The sequence below is a fragment of the Lepidochelys kempii genome, chromosome 1 (assembly GCF_965140285.1).
Source record: "Lepidochelys kempii isolate rLepKem1 chromosome 1, rLepKem1.hap1, whole genome shotgun sequence".
Classification (NCBI taxonomy): domain Eukaryota; kingdom Metazoa; phylum Chordata; order Testudines; family Cheloniidae; genus Lepidochelys; species Lepidochelys kempii.
This window is the reverse complement of record NC_136380.1, coordinates 97,826,006-97,846,715: the sequence shown is the minus strand read 5'-3', so window position 1 is coordinate 97,846,715 and position 20,710 is coordinate 97,826,006. Positions and strand designations below refer to the sequence as shown.

Below are 20,710 nucleotides of genomic sequence, written 5' to 3'. Positions count from 1 at the left end.
TAGGTGAACACAGACCCAAACCCTTGGATCTTAAGAACAATGAAAAAGCAATCAGGTTCTTAAAAGAAGAATTTTAATTAAAGAGAAAGTAAAAGAATCACCTCTGTAAAACCAGGATGGTAAATACCTTACAGGGTAATCAGATTCAAACCATAGAGAATCCCTCTAGGCAAAACCTTAAGTTAAAGAAAGACACAAAAACAGGAATATACATTCCATCCAGCACAGCTTATTTTACCAGCCATTAAAAAAAAAGGAAATCTAAATGCATTTTCTAGCTAGATTACTTACTAACTTAACAGGAGTTGTAAGGCTGCATTCCTGATCTGTTCCCGGCAAAAGTGTCACGCAGACAGACAGACCCTTTGTTCCCCGCCCCTCCAGATTTGAAAGTATCTTGTGCCCTCATTGGTCATTTTGGGTCAGGTGCCAGCGAGGTTATCTTAGCTTCTTAACCCTTTACAGGTGAAAGGGTTTTGCCTCTGGCCAGGAGGGATTGTATAGCAATGTATACAGAAAGGTGGTTACCCTTCCCTTTATATTTATGACAGCTGGATATATTGTTGTGTGAGCAGTTGTGTTGATTTGTGTCTAGGGGATTAGACTGGGAGAACTGTGTTGATTTTTGCAAGTGGCAAATGAGGAGTATGTGCTTCCCTGAGGGGCTATATGTGTTGCAGGTTGTTGTGTGTGCTGGTAGTGTTGTTGGGTTTGAGTTGTGTTGTGCTGGGAGGGTTGTGTGGGTGTCAAATGTGGGACGTGTGCTGCGATGAGGGGCTCTGTGTGTTCGGGATTCTTCTTCGAGTGGCTTTGCATATTCCCGCTTATGAGTACTCTGCTGCCTGGTGGTGCCTAACAGTAGAACCTTTTCCAAGCAGAGCTTGACGGACCACATGTGTGCCCACTACTAGTCCTTCCCTAGGTGCCTTTGAATGTTCCTGAGGGCAGGGGCTCTGCTCTGCCTACTACCTCAGTTCCTTACAACCGCCATGGTGGATGGAAGTGAACCACTCCAGTCCTTTGGACCCAGCGTTTTCTCCATTTTTATTGCCTTGTTAACTTTATAACTATAGTTGTTTGTTCTTAGTATAATTTGTAGCAGAGAATGGTTTTTGGTATGAATAGTGTATACATTTGTAAGGTTGGTTCCATGTGTTACGGCAGAACTGCAAAAGAAAAAGAAGGTGTGCTCTAAGAGATGCGTTTCATGCCCTACTGTTTTCCCTGTGTTGGACAAACATGTAAAGCAGGGGTGGGCAAACTTTGTGGCCTGAAGGCCACATCGGGGTTGCAAAACTGTATGGAGGGTGGGGTAGGGAAGGCTGTGCCTCCCCAAACAGCCTGGCCCCTGCCCCCTATCTGCCCCCTCCCACTTCCTGCCCCCCGACTGCCCCCCCTCAGAACTCCCGACCCATCCAACACCCCTGCCCCTGCTTCTTGTCCCCTGACCAGCCCCTACCGAGACCCACTGACCCTAACCACTCCCCCGGGACCCCACCCGCTATCCAACCCCCCCATGCCTCCTGTCCCCTGACTGCCCTGACCCCTATCCACACCCCTGACCTCTGACAGGCCCTCTGGGACTACCACGCCTATCCAACCCCCCCTGCTCCTCGTCCCCTGACCGCCCCCACCCTGAACATCCATCCCATCCAACAGCCCCCTGGCCTCTGACTGCCCCCCTGGGACCACTGCCCCTTATCTAACCCCCCGGCCCCCTTACCATGCCGCTCAGAGCAGCATGTCTGGCAGCCGCGCTGCCCGGCCGGAGCCAGACACACTGCCGCGCTGCCCTGCAGGAGCGTGCAGCCCCGCCGCCCAGAGTGCTGCCCGCACGGGGGCATAGCTGCCGGGGAGGGGGGACAGCGGAGGAGGGGCGGGGGGCTAGCCTCCCTAGACGGGCGCTCAAGGGATGTGGCCTGTGGGCCATAGTTTGCCCACGTCTGAAGTGAGGTGTCTTAAATGTCTGGGCAAAAGAACACTCTCTGGGTGTTCCATTAGCTGATCTTTCACTCCCAAGCTCATAGGGACAGGCATACAAGGCTTCAGGTACTGCTGCTGCTTCTTCGAATGCTGGTCCCTATGTGTATTCCACTGTGGGTACACATGCACTCTGTATCTGGAGTCGGAGAATTCTTAAAAGCAGTGTCCATAGGTCTGTGCATGTGCCCTCACTCTCCTCATGCCTCCAACTGAGGTGGAGCAACCTAACTGCCTTTCCATTTCCTTTTTACAACTGCATGGCCTGGTTCTCAATCTCCAATGTCCTGACCTTTGTCTTCATTTATTCTTTGATCTATAAATAAATAAAATGCACATTTTGTAAATAGATCAGAATTTTACTCTATAGTTTTAGCAAAGTTTTATAGTTAGATTCCCTGTCCCATTCCCCCTCTCTCGACTGCATCCCAGTTATAGGCACTGGACTATGCCCAGGGCCCTGGGCTTCAAAATCTGTGCTTCCTGACCCATACTCTTTCTTGGTCAGCGATGACCATCAACACAGTCTGTAGTGCCTTAGGGAACTCACATTGCAGCAGGTGCAGTATCTGCCACTCTTTCCCCAGTTGCATCTGTGACAGGTAGGAACTTCATCTTAAGAAGCACCTAATGGAGAAAGCTATGAGGCCATACAGACCCCCAGGCCAGGGGAACCCCCACAGAACATCAGTCTCACTCAGTAAAGAGTGCAACTCCTGCCACAAGGTCTGACTTAAGAGAAGGGAATCTACTCCCAGTGATCCCCTGTTGGGGTTTTGTCAGGAAGGCAGGGAGCGTTCATAAATGCAAGAGCAAATCCTCCTCTAAATTTATTTAAAAGAAGTCAGATACAATCCTGCCTAAGTCAAGCAAATCTTCTCGCTCAGTCCATGAGGACTTAGAACATCCTAAGTTTCGGGGTCATGACAAGAAAGCCCAGAAATCCAGTGGCACTCCTCTGCCTCAATACTGCAGAAGCCAGCATGGTTGACTTTGACACCTACACAGGTACCGTTGAGTCCAGAGCCAGAAGAGGCTTCCATATCAGCTGCACTGTACCGGTACTATCTTGGTATCAACCACGCCAGAGGTGTTTGCAGCTGCCAGGGATATCCTCTTGCCGTCGGTACCAGTATTGCTGGCAGTACAAGAGTCATTGTTATTGGTGCTAGCAGGCATGGAGGAACCAGCTGGATTGTTACATGCCAGTACCATGTAACAGCTCGGTACCATGCCAGCCTCCCATACCCAGGACGGTTTGCCCTTTGGTACAATCACAGTGCCTGGACACTGATCTCCGGCGTCAGTGGAAGGAGACTCATCATCGCCTGAGTCAGAGATCGGATACTACTCTTCCTGCCCGAGGATCTGGTTTCACATTTCCATGGATCCGGATACAGGAGTACCATTAAGTTGTTTGCCAGGAGATCACTGGGGACCTGTGCTGGTCTAGTGGCCCTTTTGGAATCTTTGAGGTTTTCCCCCAATTTTCAGGGTGTATCCCAGGCTCTCCTATTTGGTGGCCTTTCCACTGGGCTGCACCTGTTCTGGACTCTGGTGCTGAGCTTGGTACCAGGCCCCAACAGCCAGCTCAATGGGACTCTGCGGATGAAGAAGGGGAAGAAGAGCACCCACAGCCAGTGCTGGCCTCCTTTTTCTCCTCCCTGGATGAGCAATATCAGGAGGGGGCATGTTGCCTCCGCTAGATAACTATAACAACAACCAAGAGTTGTGAAAGAGGGGGGCCTTAAAGCTGGGTGTTCAGATGGAGGTAGTAAAGGAGGCCTCCACAGCCTGGCTGATACTTTAGCCACTGCAGGTCCTTCTAAAGTAGCACTGCTCTCAATGAGGCCATTATAGGCCCAGTTAAGAGTCTGTGGCAGGTCCTTACATCCTTCCCCCCCCACACACACACACATTTCAAAAAGGGTTGAATGAAACTACTTAGTACTGCTCAATGTTATGAGTTCCTCTAGAGCCATCCCCTCCTGGGGTCCCTTATGATATCTGCTGCCAATGAGAGAGAAAGGCAGGGACATCAGGGCACAACCCTGAAAATCTGTTTAGTAGGAAAGTTTATTCTACAGGGGGTTACAACTCAGGATTACAAACCAGCAGGTGCTGGACAGGTCTGATTTTAACTTGTGGGACTCCAGGCAAAAATTCAAAGACTTGCTGCCACAACAGTCTAGGCAGGAGTTCTCCTTGCTATTGGACAAGGGAATGGCATGGGCCTCTTTACAGGCTGCTCTGGATGTGGCTGATTCGGCTATCAGGGCCATGGCTTCCGCAGTTACCATGCATAGGAGTTCCTGGTTACAGTCCTTTGGGCTCCCACAGGAGGTCCAACAGGCTGTTCAGGACCTGTCCTTTGAAGGAGCCTTGCTATTTTCAGAGCAGATGGATTGACGCAAAGCTTCATGGGCTAAAGGATTCGAGAGCAATCTTAAAGTCCCTCGTGTTGTACACCCCCAACCCCTTCAAGGAAGCACTACAGGCCTAAACAACACCTCTGGTACTCTGCCCCAGGTGCCCGTCAGGGCCTGCAGAGAAAAAGAAATAGGGATTATAGGCATAGAACACCACCCCTTTTACTTCTGCATCAATGCCTGCCCCACCCAGATATCCAAGAGGTTCTAAGCAGGCATTTTGAAGGAACACTCAAGGATGCCATACCAGTTCCCATGATGCCAGATCCTATTTTTCCTTTATTTGCAAACTGCCTTTCCCAAGTGCTCAGTCCCATATCACCAGAGACCATTGATTGTTGAGCACTGTAAAAGTGCATTACATCCTCCAATTCATTTCTACCCTTCCTTCCTATTCTCCCTCCCTGTCCTCCTTCATGGGCCCCTCTCATGTAATCAGGTTATTCAGTCCCTCCTTCAGTTTGGAACCATAGAAGAGGTTTCACAGAATTTAAGAGGGAGGAGTTTCTACTCCCATTATTTTCAAATTTTGAAGGCCAAGTGAGATCTCAGGCCTATTTTAGATGAGCACCAACTCAGCAACTATCTCAAAAAAATGAAAGTTTTTCATGGTCAACTTGGCATCCGTTATTTCCTCTCAGGATTCCAGAGACTGGTACACTGCCCTCAATTTAACAGATGCCTACTTCCATGTGTCAGTATATCAAGGGCACAGAACCATTCACATTACCAATTCATGGTGCTTCTGTTTGGCCTGACTGCAGTTCCTTGGTTGTTCACAAAATGTATGGCCATACTGGCAGCTCTCCTGAGGAGATTAGGGGTGCAGGTCTACCCTTATCTGGATGACTGGCTAGTCAAGGGTCTGTTCAGGGCTTAGGTTGTTTCCAGCATTTGACTCATCCAGTTGATGTTCAAGGCCAGAGGAGGGCCACATCCAGGCCGCGGGATCCTCCTGCCCAGCCCCTGAGCTCCTGGCCCAGGAGGATAGCCCCCCGCCCCTGCAGTCTCAGCTCATTGTGCCATGGGCGCAATGCTCTGGGTGGCAGGGCTGCAAGTTCTTGCCGGGCAGCACAGGTCAGAGCTGTGGCTTGACCCAGTGCTCTGTGCTGCGGGGTGGCATGGCTGGCTCCAGCCGGGCGGCACAGCTGCCTGTCCTGGTGCTCTGGGCGGTGCGGCTGTCGTGCCACCAGCCACCAGTGCTCCAGGCAGCGCGGTAAGGGGGCAGGGAGCAACGGGTTGTTGGATAGAGGGAAGAGGAGTTCAGGGTGGTGGTCAGGAGGCAGGGGTGTGGATAGGGATCAGGGTAGTCAGAGGGCAGGGAACAGGGGGGTTGAATGGGGGAAGAGGGGTCCCTGGGGGGCAGTCAGGAAAGAAAGGAGAGGTTGGATGGGATGGCAGGGGGCAGTCAGGAGCGGGGAGTTCGGGGGTGGTCAGGGGACAGGGTGGGGTTGGATGGGGCACGGGTCCCAGAACGGGGCCATCAGGGGACAGGGAACAGGAGGGGTTGGATGGGGCAGGAGTCCCGGGGGGGGGCCGTCAGGGGGTGAGAAGCAGGGGGGTTGGATAAGGGGCGGGGCCGGGCCATGCCTGGTTGGTTGGGGAGGCACAGCCTCCCCTAACCAGCCCTCCATACAATTTTGGAAACCTGATGTGACCCTCAGGCCAAAAAATTTTCCTGCCCCTGTTCAATCCCCAAGGCCTTTTGATCAATACAGACAAGTCTACCTTCTGTCAGATACAGAGGATAGAATTTATTAGGGTGGTTATGAACTCTATCCAGGCCTGGGCGTTCCTCCCAGAGTTACGATTCCAATCAGTCCAATCCCTGGTGACACACCACAAAGATCATCCATTCACCACAGCCCAAAACTATGTGAGGCTCCTAAGCCACATGGCCTAATGCATGTATGTGGTACAATCCATAAGACTGAACCTTAGACCTCTCCAGACATGGCTGACCTCAGTGTACTTGCCAAGCCATCTCTGTTTGGACACTGTACTCACAGTACCTTTACAGGTTCTCATCTCTCTGATCTGGTGGTTGCAGTCTCTCAATGTTTGTGTGGGCATTCCCTTTATCTGCCTTCAACTGTCAGTGAGTTAGGTGTCAGACGCATCAGTGCTAGGGTAGGTAGCTCACTTGGGGCTCCTCAGAATTCAGGGCTTTGGTCTCTGATGGAGGTGTCTCTTCATGTCACCAATTCTGCTCTCTTCCAGGCTGCAGTCCGGGTTCCATCATGGACGTCATCCTGGTACCCTGAATGCGACAGCTTTATTATGCTTTCCCCCTAATCCCACTCCTACATAAAGTGCTACTAAAGATCAAGTGAAACCATGCTTGTCTTATATGGGTATCTCCAGCATGGCCCGGCCAACATTGGTTCTCTACTCTGTTAGGCCTCTCAGTAGCGACTCTAATCTCACTCCCATTTTACCCAGATCTGATCTCTCAGGACCACTGTCAGCTGCTCCACCAAAACCTGAGTTACCTTCATTTAACTGCCTGGAAGTTCTATGACTGAATTCCAGAGAACAGGCTTGTTTGGATCAAGTTCGCCAGGTCTGATTTAATAGTTGAAAGTCCTCCACCAGTCCCGTCTACCTGTGAAAAATGAAGCAGTTCTCAGTCTGGGCTTCCCAAACTGTAATCTTGCTGTTGCATTCATCCGTCCAAAATATACTCGACTCTTTGTTGCACCCGAAACTGCAAGGTTTAGCCATTTCTTCTGTCAAGGTTCATCTGGCAACAATATCAGCTTTCCATCCTCGGGTGGTTAACAATTCTGTTTTTTTTAAATGACATTGCAGTCAGATTCCTCAAAGTCCTAGAAAAGTTATACCCTCAAGTAAGGAAGCCTGTGTCCCCTTGGGACTTGAACTTGGTCGTGTCAAAACTTATGAGTCCACCACGTGAGTCTTTAGCAACGTTCTCCTTCCTATTTCTCTCCTGGAAGGTGGTAGTCTTAATTACCATCACGTCTGCCAGAAGAGTTTCTGAACTGCGTGCCTTCACATCAGAGCCATTGTACACAGTCTTCTTTAAAAATAAGGTGTATTTACATCCTCAACTAAGTTTCCTCCCAAAGGTAGTTTAGCAATTTCATAGAAATCAAGCAATTTATCTACTTGTCTTTTACCCAAAGCCTTATGTAAATAAGAATGAATAATGACCACACTCATTGGATGTTGGATGGGCTATAGCATTCTACATAGAAAAGGAAGTCCACCTAACTGTTTATGACTGTAGCGGACAAAATGAGAGGTCTCCAATCTCTTCACACAGAATTTCATTCTGGATAACTGTGTATCCACACTTGTTACGATCAGGCAGGTATTTCACCGCCAAGTACCTGACTGCTCATTCCACAAGATCACAAACATCCTTACTGGCATTCTTAGCACAGATCTCTATCCAGGACATTTGTAAAGCAACAACCTTGTCATCAGTGCACACTTTCTCCTCCCATTGTGTCATCACCCGTTACTCTAGGAATGATGCCAAATTTGGTCAAGCTGTGTTACAGTCTGTGTATATGTGAATCTGATCCCCCTGCCTACATCACTGCTTGAGTGTCACCAAGAGCGGAATGCACATGTGCAACCGCTCAAAGAAGAAAAAGGTTACTAATCTTTCATAACTTGTTCTTCAAGATGTGTTGCATATGTCCATTCCATGACCCACCCTCTTACCCCTTTACATTGGAGTTTCTGGAAAGAAGGAACTGAGGGGGCACTGGGTCAGCTGGGCGCTTTATACTAGTGCTAGTGGTGCACGGCAATAGAGGGTGCTTGAGCCGTCCTGATGGATACCATTGAGGGAAAATTTTCTGGCAATTGTGTGGGGGGTGTGCACAATACCTAGAGTTGCCGGATAAGCATGTGAGGGTGGCTTCAGCATCCTCCCCTTCTGAGGATGCTTTGCAGTTCCCTGACCTTGTGGATCACAAGATAGCCACATTGAACTTACCTTCAGGAGCTGTGGAGGAAACCTCCCATCAGGTATTTGACAATTTTGGAGCTACTTCCGTGAATAGGTCACTTCCTATTTTGGATGGTCTATTGCACCCCATTAAAGTTATTTGGTCAACTCTGGATTCCTAACAGCCTGTTTCTAAGAAAGTGGACAAGCTGTATCAGGTATGGGTGAGGAAATATCAGCTGTATCTTGGGTGTTCCATGATGGAACCACAGCAAGGCACTGGAAGGTTTCTCTTATTTCCACACCCATCCTGTATCAAATTCGCTGGTGTTAGCTGTTGCCAGTAACAGGTTTAGGTATGGCCAAGATCATTCTATCCCTGCAGATAGAGAGGGCAGGAAAACAGATGTACTTGGGAGAAAAGTGTTCTTGTCCTCTTCTCTTCCTAATTAACAGGCTGTGATGTCCTGGTACCATTTGCATCTTGGGGGGAAAATGCCATGTTTCAAGCAAGAATTGTGAGAGGACAAAAGAAGACTGGCTAAGGCTCTTCTGACTGAAGGACAGTATGTGGCAAAGCATGACCTCAGGGCATCATTTGATGCTGCAGACTCTTCTGACAGATCTTTGGCATCCACAGTCTCCTTGAGGGGGCATGTTGGCTCCATTTGTCTTCCTTGGCAGCGGACAGGAAGGTTGAAGTAGAAGATCTCCCCTTTGAAAGGGATGTCTTTTCAATAATTAGAGCTTTAGGGAACATCAAAGATAACTAGATTCACAGCTTTAGGTTTTTTTTAAGGTGTGTTGCTGTGGTAGCAGCACATCTGACAAAACGGGATCTTTGTTTACCTGCATTTGGATGATTGGCTGCTGAAAGCTGCTATTCGCAAGGTTCTGTCACTCCACATTGTGATTACAATCTCCGTCTTTTCAGATCTGGGTCTGCTTCTCAACTTCAAATAGTCAAATCTCTGCCTAACTCAGAGAATTGCCTTTATAGGTTCTATACTGGACTCAGCAATGTGGGGAGTTTTCTTTCAGAAGAGAGGTTTTTAAAAACAGAACACATTTTGAGCAGGGGGTGGACCAGATGACCTCCTAAGGTCTCTTCCAGCTCTAATCTTCTATGATTCTAAGTTATTTAGCAAATTTGAGCTTTGGTCTTATGAGATTGATGGCAGCTACCATTTACGTAATCCCCTTTGCCCATCTCAGAATGTGTCCAATGCAGCATTGGATGTTTTGAGTTTACACACCCCGCTGAGATAGTTTTTATAATATTTGTCACCATGCCTTAGGGCATTCTAGATTGGCTGAGGTGATGGACAAACAGGCCAAGTGTTCTCAGGGGTGTTTTGTTTAATCTTCCTTCACCATCGATAACGATAACACTGGATGAGGAGCCTGTTCAGCACAATTTACAACCCAAGGTCATTGGGCTTTTCAAGAAAAGTGTGTGCAGATCAGTGTGCTGGAATTAAGAGCCATTTGTTTGGCTCTCAGACAGTTCCTTCCTCACAGGGAAGGGTGGTTCAGGTGATAATAGACAACACATAACAACATTGTGTGTTCTTTAAACAAACAAAGGGGAGGTCCTTCATTCCAGTTATGTGCCAAAGCGGTCAGGTTATGGGATTGCTACAGTCTTCACAGGATCTATCAGGTGGACCTGCATTTGGCAGGGGAAAGCAGTGTGCTTGTGAATCATCTCATTAGGAACATTTCTCTGATTTACAAGTGGTCCCTGAAGGATCAAGTAGTTCAAGACATCTTTTCCCATTAAGGTCAGCCTGATGTAGATCTGTTTTGTGACAGAAAGAAACAAAAGGTATCCCCTCATCTCATCAAGAACAGGGAGGGACCATCAGTCCCTTTTGGATGCTTGCTTTCTTCATTGAGGAGAGGACCTACTGTATGTTTCCCCCTCACACACTTTTTTCCATTGATTTAGAAAGTGGTGTAGAAAATTCGTCGGGACAGAGCAAAAATTATATTGATTGCCTCACCTTGGCAAAGACAACAGTGGGTACACGGACCAGCTCCATCTGTCAGACAGATGAAACAGGTATCCTCCTCTGTCTCCAGACATTTTGTCACAGCAGCAAGGCAGGATTCTGCAGTTATATCTGAAGTCGCTTCATCTGATGGTTTGGGCTATCGGACTTTGACTAGTCTTGAGCACTGGTTTTTTGTTGGTACAGAATGTTCTGGTTAATTGTAAAAGGCTATTTATTAGCACTATTACATCAGCCAGAAGGTGAGTGAATTGCAAGCCCTGGTGGCTGACTTGCTGTTTATGAATTTTCTCAAAGATAAGGTGGTTTTAGGCCTGATCCCAAGTTTTTACCAAAAATAGTATCTGCACAACTAATTTACCAGTTTTATTTCTGAAACCTCATGCTAATAAAGGAGAGTCTGCCTTATGTACGTTAGACAGAGAGTGGGCTCTTGCATACTACTTAGGCCATGTCTACACTTAGATCCGCACTGCTGCGATCAATGCAGCAGTGTCAGTTTAGCTGGTCTGGTGAAGACTTGCTAAATCGATGGCAGAGCACTCCCCCATTGACTGCAGTACTCCAGCTCCCTGAGAGGAGTAAGATAAGTTGGCGGGAGAGCATCTCCCGTCGACACAGCACAGTGTAGACACCGCGGTAAGTTGACATAAGCAAAGTCGACTTCAGTGAAGTTATTCACGTAACTGAAGTAGCGTAACTTAGGTCAACTTACCGTGATAGTGTAGACCAGCCACTCTTAGATAGAACTAAGAGTTTTAGGAAGTCATCGACTGATTGTTTCGTATGCTAAGAATCATATGGGTCACAATGTGCCTACGCAGAGTATTTCAATATGGGTTAAACCAGGAGTGGGGAGTCTATTTTCTATCTTGGGCCATTGACCCACAGGAAAAATTAATTGGGGTCCAAACACAAGTAAAAAGCAACTTAATTTATTATTTTTTTTAGAGAGAGAAATATAAAATGTTCAACTCACCTGCCTGGGGGGTTTGGGGGGGCGGAGGCTTGGGGCTTTCTCCACAGTGGGGCAAGCTGGCGCTCGTGGCTCCAGCCCCACGGGTGGGGGGCACGGAGGCTCAGGACTTCCCGCTCGTGGTGGGGTGAGCCAGTGCTTACAGCTCCAGCCCTGTGGAGGGGATGGGGTTGCCAATACTTACCGCGGACTGGATGAAATTAAGCAACTGGCCAGATCCAGCCCATGGGCCGTACGTTCCCCACCCCTGGGGTTAAACAATGCATTGTGCAGTGTAATGAGTAAGCTGAAACTCGTGAGCTGCTGGTTTTATGGTTTCATTCTACTAGGGCTGTACCAGCATCTTTTGCTTGTCTTAAACATGTTCCTATTAGGGAAGTTTCCAGGGCTGCTACTTGGAAGTCACTGATCACATTCACTAAACATTATGCGGTGGATCTAGCTACTAGAGCAGATGTCAAATGTGGCAGAGCAGTGCTTCAATCATTATTTAATTAGGATTGTGTTCCCATCTCCCAGCACTGGTTGTTAAACTATCCATAAGTGGGAATATGCAGAACCATGTGAAGAGGAAATGAAGGTTGGTTACTAGTAACAGGAGTTTTTCAAGATGATTCTGCATATTCACACTTCCCATCCACCTTCTCCTGTTTTTCAGAGTTCTATTGTGGTATTCTGGGTTGAGGCAATAGAAGGCACAGCACCACACTATATGGCCTCATCCTCAGAACATTTGGAGAAGATAGGGGTATGAGGGATTGCACATGGGCTCCAGCAGGCAAGACTTGGAGAAGGTTCTACCATTAGGCACCACCAGGCAGTGCAGTACCTATAAGAGCGAACATGCAGAGTCATCTCAAAATACTCTGGTTACAAGTAAATAACCTTCATTTGTTGTATGCTAGTTGTGTTGTGTGGGTAGTTTTGAAGAACTGTGCAGTTGGGCCAAGTAATCCACCATCTGTGCAGCCTCCCTCATACAACCAATGAAGCTGTTGCATGCAAATTAGCTGTAGAGTAAGGGTGGTGCTTGGTTGAGTTACCTCTCATGTTACAATGGTATTGGACTCTTGGCATGGTGTAGGTTCATAGATTTCAAGGCCGGGGGGGACCATTGTGATCATCTAATCTGACCTCCTGTATAATACAGGACCTAGAACTTTCCTAGAGCATATTTTTTTAGAAAAACATCCACTCTTAATTTAAAATTTGTCAGTGATGGAGTATCCACCATGACCCTTGGTAAATTGTTCTGATAGATACATGCCTTGCTGTCACATGGATGTAATTCATAACGTCAAAATGGCTTGAGAACTTAAAAATTGGACAGTAACAGCCCGCAAATCCCACTCATGATTGAATCTGGTGATCTTCTGAACAAAATGAACTCTAAGCCATGCTTGTACCTGTTTCTATCTCTTCACACTAATCCCACAGACATTCTAGGCTTCAGAGTGACACTCAGAGAGACAATCCTGAATTTTATTTTATTTTATAGATAAATACTCATCTTGTGTTTATCTTAAAATTGTTAAATTAAATGGGAATTAATGAAAAGTGGGATTTATTTTTGCTATTACAGGGCTTGCTAAATGATCATATGGATGCGGTAGATTTCCTCATGGATCAGCATAATGTAGTTTCCCGTATAAATCCCACTATTCTTGGCACTAAGAGAAGATACATAAATTTCATATCCACGTCAGGTAAATACTTTTCTTGGCTGGTTTGTTATCAAGTTTTTTCAACTCCTAATTGTAACAAATAATATTTTTAACTTTGCAGTTCCTGTTGGTGTGGAAGACTTCTCCACTTTCTCCTTTTTGGACTCACAAGATAAGAGTGCTGTAATTTCAGAGAACATGAAGTATTTAACAAAAAAAGGTAAATTTATTTTGTACAACCTTTTAACTATGTAATACTGTTTGCCTACAATTATGGCAGTAATGCATACAAGTCAGTAGTTATGAGTAAATTCAGAATAATAAAGAAATGTTAGTATTGGTTGAGGTGAATATATATAGAAAGATTGGTTTAAGAAGGATCTGTGTGAGCCCTGATTTTTGTTTTTTATGCAACATCCAAAATCTCTTGGGATAGTAAGCTTGTTTGATGATGCGTTTGAAGTCACTATCAAAGTTGTTAAAAAAATGGCCTAATTGTATTAGATTATTTTAAAGCAAAAAGTAATCAGGAGACATAATCTGATTACTTGAAACCAAAAAAGTAACAGAGTGCTTTGTTACTTAATTTTGCAAATCTGTCTTTAATATTACTCCCAAAGAAGAATCTGACCACATGTTATTCACATGTCTAATGCCCCGTTTTTTCCCCCTATAGATGTAGGCAAAAAGTATTAGAAGGCTTTTGCACCTACAAAAACAGCTTAATATTTAGGGTGCTTTGTTTCGGGAACTCCTTATTCAAATTACTTCAGATTTTCTCCACAAACTCTGCTTTTCAGGCTGATATGACTTCACTTGAGGATTTTAGGGAGGGTGCGAATTTCAGTTTAAAACAGAAACTTATCTGGAACATTATCTGTGGAGAAGCAGTAGCCTCTCTATAATATCTATTAATATTAAAATTTACTGGAGGTACTCCAGCCCTTAACTTGTATATTGCTGCTACTCATGCCATGTTGACTTTTTCAATTCCTTTTGCCTGTTTTAAAGATCACAATTTGTTATTTTTTTTCTCTGTTTATCCTGCTTAGTCTCTACATTTATTATAACTCTGTCTTTGGAGAAGAGGAAGTGACTTACTTGAAGTTTCCTGAAGAATATGTTTTGATTGATTAGCACTCATCTGTGTGCTTGCTCTCTGAGTAAAAGGGTTGGCTTCTGTAGCTGTTGGATGGTTTTTGGTTTTTTGTTGTCTTTGGATTTTTTTGGCACTGCAATTTAAATATTATTTTGAACATAAGTGAATATTTTTTCTTGCATATTGGAATATTTTTACCTTCAGTTTGAAAGGAATGGATGATTGAAACACTAGACAATATACTATTTAGAATTTTAAATAAGTTCCCACCTCACTAACATGCAGGAGCAGAGACCACGACCAGTGGTGATTTAGATAAGAAGTAATGTGTAGCAGTACATCACAAGACAGAATAACTTTATTAAATAAATATTGATGTTTATCATCTGATTATGTTACATTGATGAGAGCCTTTCCTTGATTTTGTTATTTGGAAATATTGTCATCTACTTAAACTTTTTAGAATAAAATTATTTTACTGGGTTATTTGTTATTTTCAGATGAAGATGTAATATATGCAGTTACCATTTGGATTATTGCTGATTTTGACAAGCCATCGGGGAGACATCTGCTTTCTCAAGCTTTGAGACACCTGGTGAGTTTCTAACAATTCCTATTGGAAAATAATGTTTTTAGTATCTGCGGCTATGGAGAATATGAATACTGTCCACAACTCTGTTTATTAAATTATAGCAGATATGAAAGTAATCTAATTTAAGAAACAAAGATTTAGAATACTTATTGGCAGACTTAGTAAAATAATATAACGTTTTAATAGACTAATAATTAGTTTCATGGAAATGTCAAGGGTCTTCTGCATTTAAGATTGCTTATTTCTGTTAGTTCTGTGGTATTTCCAACAGGATTTAAAGGACTGCAAGTAAATGCCATAAGAACATCAATAGCAAAAGGGACTTTCTGGGTCATATAGAAGAGAGAATTATTCAATCCATCTCCTTTGGAAGTTTCTTAAATGATGATCTCTGTCCGTTTTCCAAACTCTTTTTGGATTGTTTAGAAGCGGGGACAAAATGTTTTACTTGTGAAGTAAACTGTAACAGAAATTTTAATTCTTTACCTCTAAAATTTGGAATCAAAGGCTATGGCTGCGCTATGAGCTAGAGCAGTGATTCAAGCTTGCATACATATACTCATGCTACCTCAATAAGAGCTAGCGTATAATAATAATACTGTAGCTGTGAAAGCGGCAGCATGGCTAAGCCATGCCATAAACGTTCCCATGGAATTTGGGCAGATTTGTGCTCGGCACAGCTGATCTGTGCTTCTGCTGCTGCTGGCCATGCTACTGTGGTTACACCCCTATTTATACTCTGATAGTGAGAATATGTGTGTATGAGCTGGGAATCACACCCCTAGCTCATAGTGTAGACATAGCCACACCTAATTATCAGTGGAGAAATTATAGCATACAGTAAAGATGTTAGGACTACCTCTATTACTTCTCATTTCCCCATATTCCTGGTTGAATAGCTACCCAGAGAAGTAATTAGATGGATTGAAGAACTGGAATACAGACTGTTTCAAATGTAGGTTGCTAGTTTCAAATATAGTCAGTGTTAGTAATCAGCAAGAGTCATTGCCATCCAGAGGGTGACTGGCCTACGTGAAATGACTTGGTAACTTCTTCATGGATTAAAGACTAACAGCAGTTTTCACTAATTGATTCCATTATTGGTAATCACAGAGAAGAAGGCAAGGATTGAATGAGCATGGAGAATGAGTTACTTGAGCTCTGCTAAAGGTAGTTACTGTCAGTCAGGGTTGAAACATTGGTGTGGCAGCATTAAGAAGCTAACTATCTGTGTCTAGGCTGTGTCTGTTTTGTAGACTTTAATCTTCAGGGTTCTTATTCTAGCACCTTTCACAAACAATAACATGTCCTTAACATTAAAATTTGACATGTGTTAGGTGTCGGTGAGAAAAAACGAATGCTGTGAGTAGGGAAATAAGTATCCAATGAAAGAGAATGGCAAAAGATATAAAGAAAAAAATGAAATTAATAAAAGTAAATTTACTAATCATTGATGAGTCCAGTATCTAGTGCACATGTAAGCTCCAGGAGGGAAAATAGAGCTTTTCTTGTATTGGTATTTACCATGGAGAAAGAGGGAAAGGTGTCAGAACTGTCTATCAGTTTCCTGGCACCAGAAGGAAAAAAAAAACCTCATAGAGGCAGAAATCCTAGAACAGGAGAAAAAAAAAAAGAGAGAGTAACTTAAAACAAGTGATGGTCCATGTTCTATATAGCCTGCATCCCACAACTCAAATACATGAAATACTATTAAAAATACCAAACTAACTAACAAAAAATTCCACATGGGAGATGCTGTAGTTGACTAGGAGAGGGATTGATCTGGATAAATCCCCTTTTCTGTATGAATCATTCAGTCTAGTGGTGTTCAAAATTTTCAGCCTGATGGCCAAACAGATTGTTTCAAAAGGTCAAGGAACTGCATCAGTACTTTGGGGAAGATTCTCTGCCCTGTTCCAATCCTTTGACTCCATTCAGGAAAGCACAAGGGGAGTGGAAACCATCACCAAGTGGAGTCCTTTAGAGCAATGGTGGGCAGCCTGTGGGCTGCACGCAGCCCATCAGGGTAATCTGCTGGCAGGCTGCGAGGCAATTTGTTTACATTGACCGTCCACAGGCCCGGCTGCTCACAGCTCCCAGGGGGCCACAGTTCGCCGCTCCCGGCAAATGGGAGCTGTGGGAAGCGGCGGCCAGCCTGCGCAGCTTCCCGCAGCTTCCATTGGCCAGGAATGGCAAACCACAGCCATTGGGAGCGGCCGATGGCCGTGCTTGTGGACGGTCAATGTAAACAAACTGTCCTGCGGCCTGCCAGCAGATTATCCTGATGGGCCGCAGGTTGCCCACCGCTGCCTGAGAGGATGTGGAGCTGGCGTAAGCAGCTGCTACACCTCACTCCTCACAGTCCCTGGCATAAGGGGCATCAGAGGTAGGGAGTGAAAGTGGCCAGAATGTGTTGCTCTCCTCCTATCCTAGCTGGAGTATGGCCACTTGGGCATTTCCTTTTTGAAATCACAGGGTACAGTTCAGGATACACATTTATAATTAATAATCAAATACAGATTTTCTTTTTAACACAGTCAAGGGCTACAATTTAGAGCCTCAGAGGCCACAATTTGAATGCCACTGATTTAATCCTTTACTGCAATACATTTCATTTGCTTCTCCTTGATTTTAGAGGACAAGAAAGTCACCTGATCAGCCTGTACTTACTCACTCCTATCTAAAGAATAATTTCTTATCAGTCTCTTCCTCCATAGCCTTGTGTGTCATCATTGTCTTTAATAAGTATTTAAGATTTTCTTTCTGATTTATTATCAAAATTCAGGGGATAATTAAGTGAAATTTTTCCAGTTTATTCTCTGCTGAAGTTAAATCTTCCAGAGAAATTTGAGAAAATCCATTGAGCCATTTTTGAAATTTATGCAAGTGAAATATGGCATATAATTAACACTAATTAAAATGCCCTCCCTACTGAACTGTCAGAGTAGCCAAAAGTAGTCATTCCATGAAGAATATCTTGTATTTAAAATGTTTGTTACAGGGTAAATATCTGCCTACTAGCTGCCTTTTCTATTGCTAACTGAAAGTCTAAGTTTAGCAGTCACACATATATTTTTCATTAAAACTAATAGCCAAAAATAAACACTCTAAGGCAGTGGTTCTCAACCACTGGTAGGTGTACTGCTTGGGGTACACAGAGGTCTTACAGGGGGTATGTCAGCTCATCTAGATGTTTGCCTAGTTTTTCAACAGGCTACATAAAAAGAATTAGCGAAGTGAGTACAAACTAAAATTTCATATAGACAATGAATTGTTTATATTGCTGTCTATATTATTATATGGTAAATATCACACTGAAATGTAAGTAGAATATTTACATTCAAATCTATTTATTTTATAATTATATGGTAAAAATGAGAAATAAGCAAGTGCTGTGACACTTTTTTGTATTTTTGTCTGATTTTGTAAGCAAGTAGTTTTTAAGTGAGGTGAAACTTGGGGTTTGCAGGACAAATCAGACTCCTGAAAGGGGTACTGTAGTCTGGAAAGGTTGAGAACCACTGTTCTAAGGATATTTCACTGCACAGACAACTAAGATGATAAATAGTTAACATCAGGTGTGAGTAGATTAAATTATGAGATTGTAATTATATATTTTTCTTTGTCTGCAGAAAACAAGCAGTCATACGCGTCTTGGGATTGTGAACAATCCAATATCAAAAATAACGGAAGATAACACGGCTATTGCAAGGGCAATTTTGACCGCCTTTTTAACACAGAAAAACAGCAGCTTAAAAAGTTTCCTAAGTAAGATAGCTAAGGAGGAGACAGCAAAAGCCCTTGCTAGAGGAACTAAAATTAAGAAATTGCTTGTTTCGGTCAGTAAAAAACATTTTATTAAATAATAGTCACTTGATGTATTTATATAAACTATTGCTCATTACTTTTTTTCTTTTCATAGATACTTTACTTCATTATGTGGTAGGTGGCACATTTCTAGCTGAGAATAGCTTCCTATTGCCTGGTGTCATAAAGCATGGGTCAAAAAAAGTGATTTTAACCATAAAATAATTGTTCTTAAGTACAGTTACTGGGGTATGTTGTTTGTATTTTGAAAGATCTTTGTATTATGAAAAATAATAAAACACAATTTACTGAACAATGTGGCTATCAGGTCATTGAGAGCCAAATAGCTCTAGTCATCACTGATTTTTTTAAAGCTATTTCTTGATTTGCACTTTTTAAACACTAAATTTGGAACTCCTATGTGAAAGAATTATCAGCTTAATCCAAAAGTTACCTTACTTCTGTTGTAAACATTGAGTATTGAATTTATTGAGCAATGATTAAGGTTAAGATTTTTTCGTGGTTATTTTTAGTAAACGTCACGGACAGGTCGCAGACAATAAACAAAAATTCACAGGAGTCTGTGACCTGTCCGTGACTTTTACCAAAAAGAACTGCCGGGTGGGAGAGAGGAAGGAGAGGGAGAAGAATGACAGCTAGACCCCCATGGTGGGGGCGACTGACAGCCCAAGCCCCACTGTCATGGGTTGTGGGGAGATATAACCCTGGCTCCAGCCCCGGCCAAAGTCACAGGACTGGAGTGCACAGTCCTGCCTCCAGCTGCAGGATGGGGGCACACAGCCCCAGTTCCAGCCACAGCTGTGTAGCAGGGGTGCACAACTCTGGCCGCAACTGGGGCAGGGTAGGGGGGTGCACAGTCCTGGCCTTGACTGCAGCCACTGACAGCTGAAGCCAAAGAAGTCATGGAGATCTGGTAAAGTCACGGAATCTGCGACTAAATCATATCCTTAGCAATGATAGTGATGATCTTCATGGACTGATGCAACTGCAATTAAAAAGAACTTCAATTATTTAACTTCCAGCAATCATTTTCCATGTCTGTTTACCTTAAAGCAGGGAAAGTACATTAATGTGTTTAAAATGTTTTCTTATATTATTACTGACTTGAAACACAGTCAGCAATTCAGAGTGAGAGGTCACTTGTATGGTAGATGTTAGCCACCAAGTAACAGCTGCAGACTACAATGCTGGTTTCAAAAACAGCTATGTACTTCAATATTATTAATTAGGAAAGCTGTTCAAGAATATATTTGGAAGTTCTTCAAATGGCCTCTGTATATTTCCATTTATGGGATGCATTGATTGTATGCTCCTTAGGCAGTGGAACTTCAACTTGCAGTGCCTGTTGGAGTGCTTATGCCCCCTTCACATCTCCCCTCAGCATTAGCAGACATTTTGAATGTGAGGCTATATAAATGGATGTGGCATTCTGGCCACCTCCGTTCCTTTCTGCCATGCCCAGGAACAGCTCCGTGATTTGGCTGAGGTCTGGTCTTCAGTACCTTTTTATGATTAGAACTGTGGTTCTTTGAGATGTTATTGTCAATGCGGATCCCATGACCCACCCACCATCCCTTCTTTTGTGGTGCTCAACAATATGGGCTTCAAATTTTGAGGGAACTGAAGAAACATCTTTGTTGTCCTGCCCTTGATGCCTTTGTACAGGAGTGTGAGAAAACACAGGGCACATACATGGTCCCAATGAAAACTGTTATAAAAAAACCAACATGAGGCTTATGGCCACCTAGAATGAGATCCATACAAACTACACCTTGAAGAACCAGTTACTTAAGTAACCATTATTTCCCAATGTGCTTCAACTCTTCAGAGGAGTCTTGTGTCCCTTTTTCCAGACTTACACCCCCCAGAAAGGACAAGTTTCTCATCTGGGCTTGTGTTCACTCCACCTCATGATGTGGGTGATAGAATTTTAATGGCTACAGAGTGGACTTGTTCTGTAGATGTGTAAAGGTTTTTACCTAATAACAGGAAAGGGTCTACACATGCATGTTATATTAGCAAATGAAAAAGGGTTTTATTATGAGCAGATAATAATAATATTGTTCCACATATGGCACCAGTTCAGTCCATATTAGGTAATTTACTGTATATGAAATCTGCTTATCTTTTGTTATCTTGTATGTGGTTACACTAATCTGCATTGTATTTGGGTATTGATAAATCACTGTTTACTCAAGTTTTGGT

General features: G+C 43.9%; 1 protein-coding gene across 2 annotated transcripts in view; it reads left to right on the top strand.

Annotated features, from left to right (window-relative positions):
• UGGT2 (UDP-glucose glycoprotein glucosyltransferase 2) overlaps positions 1 to 20,710 on the top strand; it is a 301,267-nt gene that overhangs the window by 139,155 nt on the left and 141,402 nt on the right. For both annotated transcript variants that reach the window (XM_073348024.2, XM_073348019.2), the window contains exons 18-21: positions 12,905 to 13,028; positions 13,108 to 13,206; positions 14,586 to 14,680; positions 18,310 to 18,516. In XM_073348024.2, the coding sequence (XP_073204125.2) occupies positions 12,905 to 13,028; positions 13,108 to 13,206; positions 14,586 to 14,680; positions 18,310 to 18,516 (525 nt within the window). The remainder of the gene's footprint in view (positions 1 to 12,904; positions 13,029 to 13,107; positions 13,207 to 14,585; positions 14,681 to 18,309; positions 18,517 to 20,710) is intronic.